General features: G+C 38.9%; 1 protein-coding gene across 1 annotated transcript; it reads left to right on the top strand.

The window, feature by feature from the left end:
• The first annotated feature begins 4362 nt into the window (after window positions 1-4362).
• LOC147937349 (uncharacterized) lies at window positions 4363-4844 on the top strand. The gene is made up of 2 exons (XM_087468757.1): window positions 4363-4506; window positions 4590-4844. Exons 1-2 carry the CDS (start codon window positions 4363-4365, stop codon window positions 4842-4844), a joined length of 399 nt encoding a protein of 132 aa, XP_087324883.1.
• Window positions 4845-15131: the final 10287 nt, after the last annotated feature.

The following is a 15131-nucleotide window of genomic DNA, read 5'->3' as shown; positions in this document are numbered from 1 at the left end:
CTGCGATCAGGGAATCAATACGACAGGATGTGTGGGATGAAACGAAGAAAGTACCTATTGGAATAATCTCTAAGCTAATTGAAAGCCAATTCGTATGGTCTGGTAAGGTTGTACATTTCCTACTATGTAACCAGTTAAGGGTACATAAGAAGGAGATTTGGTTTGTAGTCGGCGGTCAACCTATCAAGTTTGGGTTGAATGAATTTGCTAATGTCACGGGGTTAAACATAGACCCAATCCCGACAGAACGGTTTGAACTTGAAGACGAACACAAAAAGTTCTTCAGACTTTTGAAAGTGCCTGGTGGGGAAGGTCCATCATTAAATGAACTCAGGGAAGGACTGAAAGTGTGCCGGTCATGGACAAACCCTGATCACCGTAAATGGTTGGGGCTGTTGTGTTTTCAAGCCATTGGACTTTATGCCATCCATCAGAACTCTAGAATACCATTTGAAAGTGCAAAAAGAGTTTTTGATGATGAAGCCGTGAAGACTTATCCGTGGGGTCGGTCAGCATTTGAAGCTCTTGTTGATTCTATAAAGTTGTTGAATCCTACGGGAAACTCGTACACCCTTAGTGGTTTTACACCCGTTTTACAGGCTTGGGCGTATGAGTCAGTCCAAATCTTTGGAGAACGATTTGGGGCTGCACAAAAAGAAAAAAATGGTGGCATACTGTTGCTTCGATGGGGTGGAAACCGTACGCGTTCAACACTGGAAACCGTAATTGCTGAAGAGATCAAAGCGCTTGGTGAGGTAAGGTTTATATATGGTTGAGTTATAGTGTAGTGATGGATGAGTTATGATTTAGTGATGAATGATTTATGGTGTAGTGATGGCTGTGTTATAGTGTAGTGATGGATGAGTTATGATTTAGTGATGGCTGAGTTATTGTTTACTGATGGGTCTCATATTCTCTTATGTTACAGCTGCGTGTGACTAAAATGGTTATGAAGGATGATGTACGCGAGCTATTTCATACGTGGCCAGATCAAAAAGACGACCCAGCAGTTGATCGCCCTATCCAAGACATACATGAGGATAAGTTTGTTAAAGGTTTTTGGGATGTTAAGGGGAGTGATAAGAAAAAAAATCTAAAATCTAAAGCAGCTGTTGATTCTGAATCTCCTCCCACAAAGAAGCAGAAAGTCAGAAGGTGGAAGTTTCCAACAGTCAGGGTGGTGAATCTGGTGAAGGAGCTACACAAAAGACGAAGAAGAAGAAGAAGAAATGAATAAAGGTAAGAGATATGGTGTATAGTGAGTATATAATATATGTAATCTTTCGTTAGCTTGTTTACGACGGTTTGTGTATTTGTTTTAGTGTGCTAGTGAGGAGGAAGATGTTGGAGAAGATGTGTCGGTTGGGTCGGTTGGAACTCTCATTGAGTTGGTGTCTAATTTAACATCAAGGTTTGAAACCTTGGAAAAAAACATTGGAGATAGAATAGAAAATAGGATGAATGAAAGGTTTGAAACCAGGTTTGGATCTGTTGAGAGTGATCTCAAACATATTAAAGAGCACATGCTTTCCATGGGTGTTGGGCAAACTGACCAAAACATTTTTGATGCGTGTTCAAATTATGAAAATTTCAAAATAAAGAACCTGTTACCAGAAGACCTTCGGGAAAAACTGTTGACACCAAAAGGTCCACCAGCAGTTCCAGGAAAAATGCAACAAAACTACTTGTCAACAGTCCTGTAGTAATGTCTGAATTATGTTAATGTTTTGGCTGATTTTCCAGAATGTATAGGTTGAGTTATCATTAACTTAAATTGTCTTCACTATGTTATACAGGAAGATGGCAGTGGTTTGGCTGGGAAAAATCTGTTGACACCAAAAGGTCCACAAGCAGTTACAAGAAAAATGCAACAAAACTACTCTGTCAACAGTCCTGTGGTAATGTCTGAATTATGTTAATGTTATGGCTCATTTTCGAGAATGTTTAGGTTGAGTTATCATTAACTTTAAGTGTCTTTGCTATGTTATACATGAAGATGGCAGTGGTTTGGATGGGGACAGTAGGAATCTGGATAAAGATTTTGATAAAGATGATCCTCTTAATTTCATTGAGAAGTCTCCAGCTGCTACGAAACCAAATCAACGGCCTCACACGCGGAAAAATGCCAAAGATGCAAAGAGCGACCAAGAATTAGATGCAAAGAAGGCCAAAGAGGTTGCGGCAAATAAGGCCAAGGATGAGGCGACGGCTGCAAAGAAGGCCAAAGAGGTTGCGGCAAAGAAGGCCAAAGATGAGGCGGCGGCTGCAAAGAAGGCCAAAGAGGTTGCGGCAAAGAAGGCCAAAGATCAGGTGGCGGCTGTAAAGAAGGCCAAAGAGTTGGCGGCAAAGAAGGTCAAAGAGTTGGCGGAAAAGAAGGTTGGAGATAATCCGCACAAGGAAAGAGGTAGAAAGACTACTAAGCCTACTGCTTTGAAGTCGTTGCAATTTGTAGACACTGTTTTGAATGAGGGAGAAGCCAAAGGTGGTGCAAACGCTTGTGCCGACGCTGCTGACAGCAGTCTATGTGATATGACAGCCGAGGTTATGGCTGAAAACGATGTCCTTGAACCTGAATCTGACGATGATGAGGAGGAAAAGAGTAGGCTTCATAAAATTAAAGCTTTTAGGCTGGAGAGTGTTAAGTTGTACCCGGATGGAAGTGCATTGAATACACAACAAGCTCACAAGCGAGGATTTTTCCTTATATTGGAGACAACAGACTGACGTGCATGAGGAAGAACTGTGTACCTGGACCTGGAATATATGATCCTCTGGCACCTGTTGATCCGGTCAAGTTGTAGAAACTTTTGGAGTTCCTAAAGAGCACCGAGTATGACCCTTAGACCCTTTTTCTTAACAGCTTGTTAACATTATTATTAATTCTTATTTGTTTCTCAGGGGTACACCATTAGGCAAATTCTATAGGACTCTCATCACCGAAAGAAAGAACTGGCCAGTGAAGGATGGTACCTATGGCTGATGAAGTAAGTTTAACTTGATGTCTGAGTTATAATATTTACGGCTGAGATATAATACATAATGGCTGAAAAATGGAAATTTACGGCTGAGATATAGTACATAGGGACTGACTTATTAGGTTTAAGTCTGAGTTGTTATTATCTGTTTTACAGCACATGAGCGCGTTTATGAGACTACTCAGGGTTAGGTACAAACGATATCCCTTCCCATTCCACAAAAAATGCATTGCATTTATAGACCCGTGGTACACCACTACGATAGTTCATGACTATGCTCAGTTACGAAGATTTAGTTAATGGTTTGGCTCCACTAGATCAACCGACTAAAATGAAGTGGATAGAAGAAGTAGAGCACTTGTATATTACTCCACAAACTGGAGGCAATCACTAGGTGGCGCTGCACGTGGATCTCATCAGAAGGCATATTGATTGCTATGATAGCATCGTGGGTCAAGCAACCAAATACAGTGATGTTAGAAGGTTGAATGCTTGTAGGGCGTTTACGCGGATGATTCCAGCAATGATGAACGATATAGTTCCTCACAAATATCGTACACCTACTTTTGATCAGTTCAGTTTCAGGAGGAAGAGTGTCTCCAAGGTCCCTCAAAACGTACATGTTGGTAACTGTGGCGTGTACGCTCTAAAGTTTGTAGAATTTCTAGCACTTGGTTTGTCTTTCGATGGTATCTGTGATCAAAATATCCAGGCTATACGGGTTAAAATGGTAGCAGAAATCTACGATGAGGCATCTGATTTTATGGATCAGGTGCGATAATGCATTATGCCCTTCATTTTGTCTCTTTTGGTAGGAATTTTACTATAATTTGTAAAACATTTGGATTTGTCTTGGTATGAATTTTACTTGGGTATGTAAAACATTGATTTGTCTATTTTCAAAGTTATGGCTGATTTACGGTTAAGTTACGGTTGAGTTATATACTTCACACGGCTGAGTTATGAATTTACGGTTGAGTTTTCTCATCAACCCGGGATCTGCCGCTGTAGATATCTATCTGCGCCATCATCTTGACTCGATCTCGATTACTAAAACACAAAATCACTACAATCACATCATTTAAACTAAAACATTAATTTATTATATACCAACTCGAGAATACAAAAAGTGTTGTTGGGGAGACGCAATCAATGATTATGTTTCTTGTTATCGTCCACACGCGTAATAAACGTGTAAGTAATGGCTGAGTTACAAACTTACACGGCTGATGTATGAGATAGTTGTAAAATAAGATTATTATAACTCAAAATAAAACACCCAAAACCCGATATCATTTCACAATTTAACCTTTAAAAAAAAAACTTTACTCTTTACTAGGGTTCTTGGGAGTAGACAGAATTCATCTAGGTCGATTTGAGGATAGAGATGGATTTAAGCACGGGTTCATCTAGTATGAGTAGATCTTCAGGAAGTCTGAAGAAGTGTGATTGTGGATTGCCAGCAAAGATCTTCACATCAAAGACTGGAAAAAATCCTGGCATAAGGTTTTTCGGATGTCAATTGTACAAGGTATGTGTGTGTTTTTATGGCGATTGGTTGAAAATTGGCAAGTTTATAGTGTTTTGTAATCTTTGTAGGATGGTGGAACTTAGCACTGCAAATACTTTAAGTGTCTTGATCAAGAAGAGGTGAAAGGGTGGCCGCAAAACGCTTTAATTCAAGCTGTAGCTGAAAATCATGAAAAGGAAAGAGTGATAGATCAACTCAAGATAACAATTGTGGAACTTCGTAGTGATCTAGAGAAGCATGTACAAGATTCGGGAAAGGTCATCTATAGGCAACGTTTGATCATCACATCGTTAACTGGATTGCTTGTATGTGCTGTTGGATCCATTATATTTGGCTGATGTGAAATGAGCATGTCTGTTTGATTAGAGTAATTGTCAGTAGTTGGGTATTTATTCATTCTAATTTAAGGTTGGCTGAGATACCGTTTATCATGGCTGAGTTATTGTTTACGGTTCTCAATAATATGAAAACGTATTCTTCATTCTTTCCTTGGTCTTTCATTATGTCAGATTCCTAATAAATTATCCAATTACAACGTGCCTCGATATTAGAAAAAGTGTTGTTGGGGAAACCCGAACAATAATTATGTTAACACTCAGATCCACACGCGTAAAACATCCTACAAAGTCAGTTTTTTCACTATATATTATACAAAATAATTAAAATATTGAACTAAAAATTCGAAAAAAAAAACATTCCGACAAAGTGACCAAGTAATGGCTGAGTTATTGACTTATATGGCTGACTTATGAAATATTTGTAAATTTACATAATTATAACTCAAAATTTAAATTTAGAATTGATAAATGAATATTACAATCATTATAATCAACAAAAAGTAATAATTATAGACAAAATGTGACATTTACACATTCTGATCAAAATGTGTAAAATATTCAACACATGACATTTAGGGGTTAGGGGTTAGGGGTTAGGGTTAGGGTTAAGGTTTGGGGTTTAGGGTTCATATTTCCAACATTATAGGTTTTAATATAACAGTTTGGTTTAAGGTGGTAATTTGGTTAAGGTGGTATATTTAAAAGATTTTGAAATTATTTTTCGGTTATTTCCGGTTATGGTCCGGTTAGATAAATATATCCCCATAAATAACCCAAATGTTATCCAAATTTGGTAGATTAACTTAATATAACCGATAGCAATCCGAATATAACCGTAATTAATCGAATAGGGGAAAATTAGTTTTTCGGTTCGGTTCGGTTTGGTCGGTTATTTAGTCTTATAATTGGAGGGTTGGCTGAGTTATAGTTTTTTTACGACTGAATTATCGTTTAGGGTCTTCTCATTAATATGAAAACGTATTCTTCTTTCTTTTCTGGATCTTTCGTTCTGCCAGACTCCTAATAAATATTAATATTTCTCTCGATGTCACAAAAAGTGTTGATAGGGAAATGCGAAAAATCACTAATTCTGTGCCCAATATGTTAATCAAAATAATTAATTAATTATTATTTGAATTTCGAATTTTATTTTTGTAAAACTATTTATTCAACAATTGAATATTAAAATTATTATAACTCAAAATTTAAATTTAGAAAGGAAATATGAATATTACTATCATTAATACCAATAAAAAGGTATATTTATAGATTTAGAGTGATTTTTACACATTCATATATATATATAGAGGGTTGTCTGAGTTATCAAATATTGTGGTTGAACTATCGAACTGTTTGGTTGAGTTATCGTTCCGTATGACTGAGATGTCGAAATGACGACTGATTAATATTAATATGAAGGTAAAACATAAACAAAATAATAAAACAAAAAAAACACACAATCGTAGTTCTTAGTTCCTAGTTCATAGTTCATAGTTCATATAGAAGTCGACACGAAAGTACAATGGAAATCACTTTCTGAAACCGACGTCAACTGGGCCAAATTCTTCAAACATATGAACCAAATCATTCCAAACTATGCTACTCAGCATCTTGGGTCTCTGAGATCCTTTAGGGTTTCTAGCAGTGATTTCCAGTTTTACCTCATTAACTCGTGACTCTAAAGTCTGTTTATTTTTAAATAATTATTTTCCATATCTTAGGCGAGTATCTTTTTGATGTATTATGGAAGTATATATCTATGATAGAGACTTTTGTTTTTGGTTTTATTCATTAAATGGGAATATTTTTATTGAGCATTTCCAATCCTTTCGTTATAGTAAAGTTATGGCTGAGTTTATCCGTAAATTTTATAACTCAGCCGTCTAGTCATATATCAGACATAGTTTAATATAACCCAGCCGTCACATGACCTTTCGCTTTCCCGTAAATATTATAACTCAGCTGTAAAGCGATAAATTTGGCGGGAAACCATAACTTAACCTAATAATAGACGAGACCTTTGGTTTTCTTATAAATATTATAACTCAGTCGTGATATAGAAATAAATCAGCCATCTATTTTTATGTTACGGCTGAGTTATATTGATTTGTTTAGGTTAGAAACATTGAATGTTTATTACGGTCTTCTAGAGTGATTCTCGGGACGCAGCGAAATTATTGTCGCAATCTGATTGGTGGAAGGGGACCGCAGTTGCGTTCCAGGTTTTAGTATAAATAGGGGAAGGGTTGGAAATGTTCAGAGCATTCCAAACTCGAACGAAACTATCAAAGATCAGTGACTACTCGATCTGCATGGTTGAAACGAGCACGAGAACGGACAGCTGCTAGAACAAGCGGTTTCGATCCGAATGCGTCGGATAATGCCCCTCCTCAAGAGGAGACGGAGATGTCAAGATCCCGCGAACTCGTTCCGAGTTTCAACGTCGTCAAGCAGGAAGTGGATCCTTTGCGAAAGGAACTCCGGATGTACCGAGCTCGCCGCAAGAGACTAAGCGCGTATATCAATGCATTTCGTCTTCAACTCGAGCAAGTCTTTCGGCTCTGCCGATTGGAAGGGACTATCCTAGTCCTGGATGAGCTCATCGCCGAAGGTTTCTTTCTGGCAAAGTGGCCCATGACTCATCTACTTGCTGAGCATGCCTCGTGCGAAGAACAGGTCTCCCGTATGGTGGTTCCCAACTTACCCGAAGGTGATTACGAACCTTTGGGAGAGTCTGACTTTCTGCGCATCACAGACGTCTGGGCCTACCGAGCCAGCGTGGAGAGGCTGAGGCGGTACGTCAACCACTTGGAGTCAACGGACCATTTATTCCGCGAAAGCCATGCGATAGAAGGTTCATGTGCCTTCTTGGAGGAGATGGTGTCCAAGGGCTCTGAAGTGCCGATGGAAAGGCTTGAATCCTTAAAGCGGGATGGTCAGATCTTGCGATCTGAACTGAGCAAGCTAGTGGTGGAAAAACCGTTGGAGTTCGATTTATTCGGTCCGGCTCCCATTTTGAGACTTCAGGACCGTCCAAATTGCTAGAGAATGCTAGCCTTCCCATGGGAACTAGTTCGATGATAGGACGCTTGTCTTTTTTTTTTTTTTTTTTTGGCGAATTGCCGAACTGAATGTAATCAATTCAAATTTAAGGGAATTTAATGGAAATTTAATGGCAATTTTTCAGCAAAGTCGATGTGTAATTATGGGAAAACGCAATGTCATGTGACGGCTGATTTATAGTGAGTTATGGCTGAGTTATTACAAGAAACAATTTGTATGTAAATGGATGATATATGACTTTACGACTGAGTTAACACATTTACGGTAAAACGAAAGTTCATTTGACGCTTGATTTATAGTGAGTTATGGCTGAGTTATTACAAAAAACAATTTGTAAGTAAATGGATGAGATATATGACTTTACGACTGAGTTAACATATTTACGGGAAAACGAAAGCTCATGTGACGCCTGAGTTATAGTGAGTTATGGTTGAGTTATCACAAACACAATCTGTAAGTAAATGGATAATATATATGACTTGACGGCTGAGTTAATATATTTACAAAAAAACGAAAGGTCATTTGACGGCTGACTTATAAGGAATTATCACAAAAACAATCTATAAGTAATTGGATAATATATATAACTTGATGGCTGAGTTATAATATTTACGGGAAAACGAAAGGTAATGTGAAGACTGAGTTATAGTGATTTATAAAACCGTAATGGCTGAAATATTGTAATGCCCGTTATAATTAATAAAAATTACAAAAAGAAATCTAAAGAAAAAAAGTTCAAAGTTCATAAAGAAGACGAGACAACAGTAACAATGGAATTCCCTTTTAAAAACCGATTAAGAGGAGGAGGATCCACTAACTTTAAGTTTTTCCCAATCAAGAGGAGGAGGAACCACGCACTGTTCGACATCGGCCTCGGCAATCTCTCTCATAACCTCTAACCTCTTGTGCTCTGTCTATAAGTGGACAAGTTCTCCACCCAAGATTTTATTCAGTTGGGATATTTGAGCGTCGATTAGTTCCACTTGATGCTCGAGGGCGATTTTCTCTTCCTTCTTTTGCATATGATCATCCATCATATACAAGATTGCTGCATAGCGATCTTTTGTCTCCGCCTCGGCCGTGACTCTGGTCTTAGTAAAAGCTTCGGACACAGCCAATTGTGCTTCCTCTTCCCACTCAAAATCTGCATTTCGTTGATGTTTACTGGAACTTGAGCCGGCCATGCGGATGGACAGCTGATTGTCTTTGTCTCCCCATTCTGCCTTGCATTTTTCACGTCTGCTGGAACCCTCTCTGTCCATAGCTCCGCTAACAAAATAAAACAACTGTCACCAACTGATAGGTGCAATGATTGGAAAATATGCAATAGATTGACAGGGCATGGATAGGAGACTTACATGTGCAATGATCGTAGGAATGCAATATAATGATAGATGAGATTTAAAGGTGAACTGTTCGACGAAGTTGCAATATTTATAGTGAGTTATGAGCGGAGAAGAAGAAACCGAAACGATACAATGAATTATATGAATATATAGAAAAAACAATAGGAAAATGAAAGGTCGCATCTATTATTAGGTTAACTTATTGTTTCTCGCTAAAATATTGCTTGATGGCTGAGTTATAGTTTTACGGGAAAACGAAAGGCCACGTCGATTCATGTGGCGGCTGAGTTATGAGAAGAAAGTTCGCGTCTATTATTAGGTTAACTTATTGTTTCCCGCTAAAATATTGCTTGATGGCTGAGTTATAGTTTTACGGGAAAACGAAAGGTCACGTTGATTCATGTGACGGCTGAGTTATGAGAAGAAAGGTCTCGTCTATTATTAGGTTAACTCATTGTTTCCCGCCAAAATATTGCTTGACGGCTGAGTTATAGTCACGTCGATTCAAGTGATGGCTGAGTTATAGTAAGTGATGGATGAGTTATCACAACAAAAAATCTGAAAGTCGATTGCTGATATAAATCCGTAAAGGTCTCGGCGCGGATTAAATTATGGTTTCCCGCCAAAATATTGCTTAACAATAAATTATTGGTCTATTACCTCTCAACTACAAATAGAGCCGTCAAGTGACTGAGATATAATATTCCCGTTTCTTTAGACTATTACCTATCAGCTACAAACTAGAATAAAATTATTTTTTGCAACACTATGTCCGCTCGAGCACCCTTATTGCCGGATCTCCCCGACGATGTTTTCATAAAAATCGTTTCCCTTGCTGCAGAAGATCAATGGTGGTCACTTGGTTCTATTTTAAGGGCTGGTCGTAGGGGAAGAAATGCAGTATACAGTAAATAAGTTCTGAATACAGCTGCTATCTATAGCCTTTGTACTGATCCATCACAAATCAACACATCCAATGCCCCTGATGGTGGCGTCCAGATTGAAGGGCGGTACATGCCTTTCTTTGTCAAATGCTTTGACGCCAGCAACCCCATTGCCATCTACTACCAAGGTCTAAGGGTTGTGGCTGAGGATAGAGATATCCTCCGTGGGATTGATATTCTCAATCGTATTGTACCAGCCGATCGTGATGCCACCTTTGCATGTGGGGTACGAAGTATGTGTATAGTGAATGAGTTAATGGCCGTCCATTACCTCCAGTTGTTTGTTGCACATCATTATCCTCTGATGTCTTCGGGTGCCATGGCAACCGGTGATGAGTTTGTGTTCGAGTTATCTCGTTATAAGACGGCCCGGAAAACTCATACACAACCTCTATCTCTATCCTGACAGCCCGTTACTCCCTTCACTCGTTTTTGCTTGGATGTGTGCTTTGGAGTATGGTTTCCATTCTCTCCGCTATGGAGACTATGAAATCGTGTGCAAAAACTGTTACCTTTTGTGGTTGTGCCTCAAAGTCTCTGAGATCCTTTAGGGTTTCCATTTCCAGTTCTACCTTATCAACTCGTGACTCTAAAATAAGTATTTTCCATTTCGCGGCTAGTATCTTTTTTCCTGCATTAAAGGTCCCTTCTTTGTTGGTTTACCTATATATGTTATACGTATCCATCTTTTATGCTTCCACATTTTAGTATCTACTCTCACTTTGAGGCTGAGTTTTAATTTTACGGGAAAACGAAAGGTGTCTTCTTTCTTGGGACGGCTGAGTTATAGTGAATAACGGCTGAGTTATCAAAATGAATAATCTATGATGGCTGAGTTATAAAAAGAAAAGGTCGCATCTATTATTAGGTTAACTTACGGTTTCCCGCCAAAATTTTGCTTAACAGATGAGTTATACTTTTATGTGAAAATGAAGGGTCTCGTTGATGTCTGAGTTATAGTAAGTAATGGTTGAGTTATCATACGAAACAATCTGAAAGTAGATAGTTGATATAAATGACTTGACGGCTGAGTTAACAAAAGGAACAGTCTGAGAGCAAACGACTGGTTTAAACGACTTGACGGCTAAGTTATTACACAAAATAAAACAAATCTCCCTAACTACATCCGACAAGTTTTCACATTGTGCCCAACTTGCTTACATCGCGAACATGCTGATTGCTTCCTAGGGCGTTTATTTTCAATGGCAACTTCTAAAGATGATTTAATCCTACGCTTCTTGGGCCTTCTTGGCTGGTTCACAACAATCGGAGGCAAGCACTTATGATTATCCACAGCTTCAAGAGCAGGGAATGATTCATCTGGAGGCATGATTGAACCAACCCATCCGTTAACCAAATTGGCACTCCTAAATTTCGAATCGCACATGGATATACGAGGCACATCCAAATGCTCTGCAGCTGCGATTGCATGGATGCATGGTATTTTTTCGTGGTCGAAACCATGGCATGTGCATTTTTTTAGTTCCAAATTTACAACATGCAAAGATGATCCATAGCTCACTTGCACACATACAGCATCAATCGTTAGTACCTCCATAAGTCTTGCTGCGGTGACACGTTCCTAGTAGGGAGTAGAACAAAAAAACAAAAAACGTTTTAGGCTGAATTGTGAAAAGAATAACAGCTGAGTTATGAAAACAATTATGGCTGATTTGTGGAAACTATAATGGTAATGGCTGATATATGGAAACAGTTACGGCTGATATATAAAACCTGTTATGGCTGAGTTATGTAAACTTACCTGTAATAGTTTCTCAACACCTCTCCGTTCAGAAAACCATCCGGTCATCATATTCCGTATCGATTCTAGCAGTCGAACTATTGGAAGACTTCTAGCATTTGACAGTGCATGGTTCATTGATTCTGCAATATTCGTTGTCATTAAATTGTACCTTTCACCCGGGAAATGAACACGCACCCACATTCGGACACCAGCTCGTTGGAGTTATCCATGTAGTTCGGGATGACGTGCTTCAATCTCATTGAAAGCCTCATTAAAATCAGACAGCCTAAAACACCTTGCCACTTTTTTCACCAGAGGGAACAAATGTTTTCCTTTGAACTTCACCAAGATGTTCTTATACAAATGGTAAGTGCAAATTCCACGCGAAGCCAACGGATACACTTGACCAATCGCTTTCCCTATTGACTTATGTCTGTCGGAGATTATCGCAAGATCCTTTTCGTCAGGAATGGCAACTTTGAGTTGTTTAAAAAACAAACGCTAAGACTCATCATTTTTAGTGTCAACAACAGTGAATGCTAATGGGAAAATTTGAAAGTTACCATCCTGAGCTAGGGCTGTTAGAAACGTCCCTTTGTAACTACCATGGAGAAACGTTCCGTCGACAACAACAACTTTGCGCATGAAATCAAACCCAGCATTACTCGCACCAAAAGCAATAAAAACATATTTGAATCTGTCTTCATTATCTATTTGAAGACGCGTGACTGTACCCGGATTTTCCCTTCTTAACTTGTATATGTAAGAGGGCAACTCGCTAAAACTATCCTCAGGAGTCCCCTGATCGATCTTCCTTGCATTCAGCAGCGTTCGATATGCCTTCCAATAACCCATCTGTTGACACCAAACAAATTAATAAATCAGCCATAACATATAGATTACTCAGCCGATACATTCGAATAAGTCAGCCGTAAATAATGAATAAATCAGCCGTAACATGTAAATAACTCAGCCTATACATACCTATAAGTCAACCATTATTATCAATAAGTCAGTCGAAACATAGTTATTACCTTTAGACTAAATTGCTTATTGAAAATGACTCCAACACTTTTAGGTTTAACATCCAGACCAAGATCACCAAGATAGTCCCTGTAAAGACATCAGTTGTTGATTGGCGGGATCTAATAGAACGTTCCGTCACAGAACATGTGTGTTCCGAATCGTACACACGAACATGAAAATCTGGGTCATTCCCTTGTACAGATGCATGAACTCTCCAAAGACATCCTTCAACCCAGCACCTAAAAACCACTTGTCTCGGATTAGATACTGGTACATTAAAATCAAATCCATCCCTAACCGAAATAAGTTTCACGTGATTCCGGAACTCCTTTTTGCTCCTGTATCTTTGTCCTACAGCAATTTTTAGCGTTGACACCTCTAACCTAATAGCCTCCAGATTCATCTTCGATCCGGCAAAGTTATCATTATGAGCTTTCTTCTGAGTAGACGGAGTAAGTGGGTCTTCCTCTTTACTCTGAGGCTCGCCCAATACAGAAAATTGCTCGTCATCAGATGACTCACCATCGGAGTCGTCGAAAAAATCAAATCGGCTTGAAAATTCATCGTCTTCTTCTTCGTCAGATGCTACTTCGACATCTTCTTCTTCTTCTTCGTTTTCTTTGTCAACGATCTTACCATAATCAAAACAAGTTCCTTCAAATCCCCCACCGTACACTTCGTATGTAGATTCTACTTTCGAGTCACTGCTAATCATACTTCCTCTAGCTCCACTAGTTCCTGTAGACTCTTTCGCCAAAAACTCTACACAAAGACTTAGCTGATCGGTTTTCCATTGCCCCAAAAAAAATTGCAACTGTCGATCATTGGAAACAAAAACTGGTGGAGTATCATGCGCCATTAGTTTCAGTGCCTTATTCGAGAACATGTAGCTCAGCTTTAGCTCATGGCTAAACGCGTCCAATCCGTAGTCTTCAAGAACAAGCTTCACAAGCTTGTCGTGTGTTGTGCCTCCATCTATCTGCACAACTATACAACCTCTATCGTTGATGTTAAATACATATCTCTGTGTCTTTACCCAATTACCGGAAACAACTAGAACCGGAACTGGATCCATGAAAGAAAATGAAGACCAAGGTGAAGAAAAAGTAGAAGAACAAGGTGAAGAACAATGTGAAGAAGAAGTAGAAAGAACTAGGTGAAGACAAAAAGTGAAGAAGAAGTATAAGAACAAGAGTCGAACGGCGTTTCGTATTTCTGGAGAAAAAAAAAGATGACATGGAATGCTGACATGGATGTGATATGTTACGGTTTTGACTCACTTTGACCCCGTTTAGTTGATAGTTTTGTAGTTGTTTGAGTCCTTTTCAGGTTATAATAAGAGGCTAGGAAGCTAAAAGCAATGATTGGAACAGCAGGAGCAATCGGAGCAGAAAGGAGTTGAATTGGAGCAGAAAAGCTGATTTTAGACCCAGGAGCACATGCTCCCGATTTCCGAGCACATGCTCCCAACTCTACGGATTCATGACGACACGTGGCAAGCATCTAGGCGCCGATTCCCTGCCTAATTCCCCTTATTTTAGGCGATCCTTTGTGAGAGAAAGAGGGCTGAGATCGCTTTTTAATAGGAAGATTTGAATTTGGATTCTTTCCTTATTTTTCTCTACTTGTATGCTATTTAACCTATGGTTTTTAGGAGAGAGAATATACTTTTCTTTTGGTTTTTGAGCGACGTGTTTTGTGAGAGGGAGAAGGGCGGCTATCTTGTGAAGCATTCTCTGAACCCTTTTTATTTTTATGTCATTGAATTTCTCATCTTTTGCTATGATTCATTTCTCTATGTCTGAGTAGTTTTCTTTGCTAGATTAGGGGTTTCAAAAGGGGTTTCATGGGTTAGCAACAGAACACAAATAGGGCTTTATATAATCGATTGTCTTCACTATTGTTAGACTTAATGCTTAGGTTGATTTGATCACCCAATCTATGATTCTAGGTTTATCTATTCATCAAAAGTGTAATAGGTTGCTAGAAAAGACATTAGTGGGCAAATTATCCTAGACCTGCGAAAGTTGATGTGTAGGTAATTTGTGAACTTATCATTCCTGTTCTTTAATGCTTGTCTGCGATTTTGGGCTCAAACGACAGTTTAGGGTTTATGGACCGCCGAGCATGTGCTCCGGATGTCTGAGCATGTGCTCCGCGTTTC

The sequence above is a fragment of the Camelina sativa genome, chromosome 10, assembly GCF_030686135.1.
Source record: "Camelina sativa cultivar CO46 ecotype springtype chromosome 10, ASM3068613v1".
Classification (NCBI taxonomy): Eukaryota; Viridiplantae; Streptophyta; class Magnoliopsida; order Brassicales; family Brassicaceae; genus Camelina; species Camelina sativa.
This window is presented reverse-complemented; position numbering and strand designations above follow the sequence as displayed.

Coding starts and splice junctions, on each gene's coding strand:
- LOC147937349 (XM_087468757.1), top strand. CDS start 4,363: ATGGATTTAAGCACGGGTTCATCTAGTATGAGTAGATCTTCAGGAAGT. Junction 4,507..4,589: donor TCGGATGTCAATTGTACAAG/GTATGTGTGTGT, acceptor GGTGGAACTTAG/CACTGCAAATACTTTAAGTG.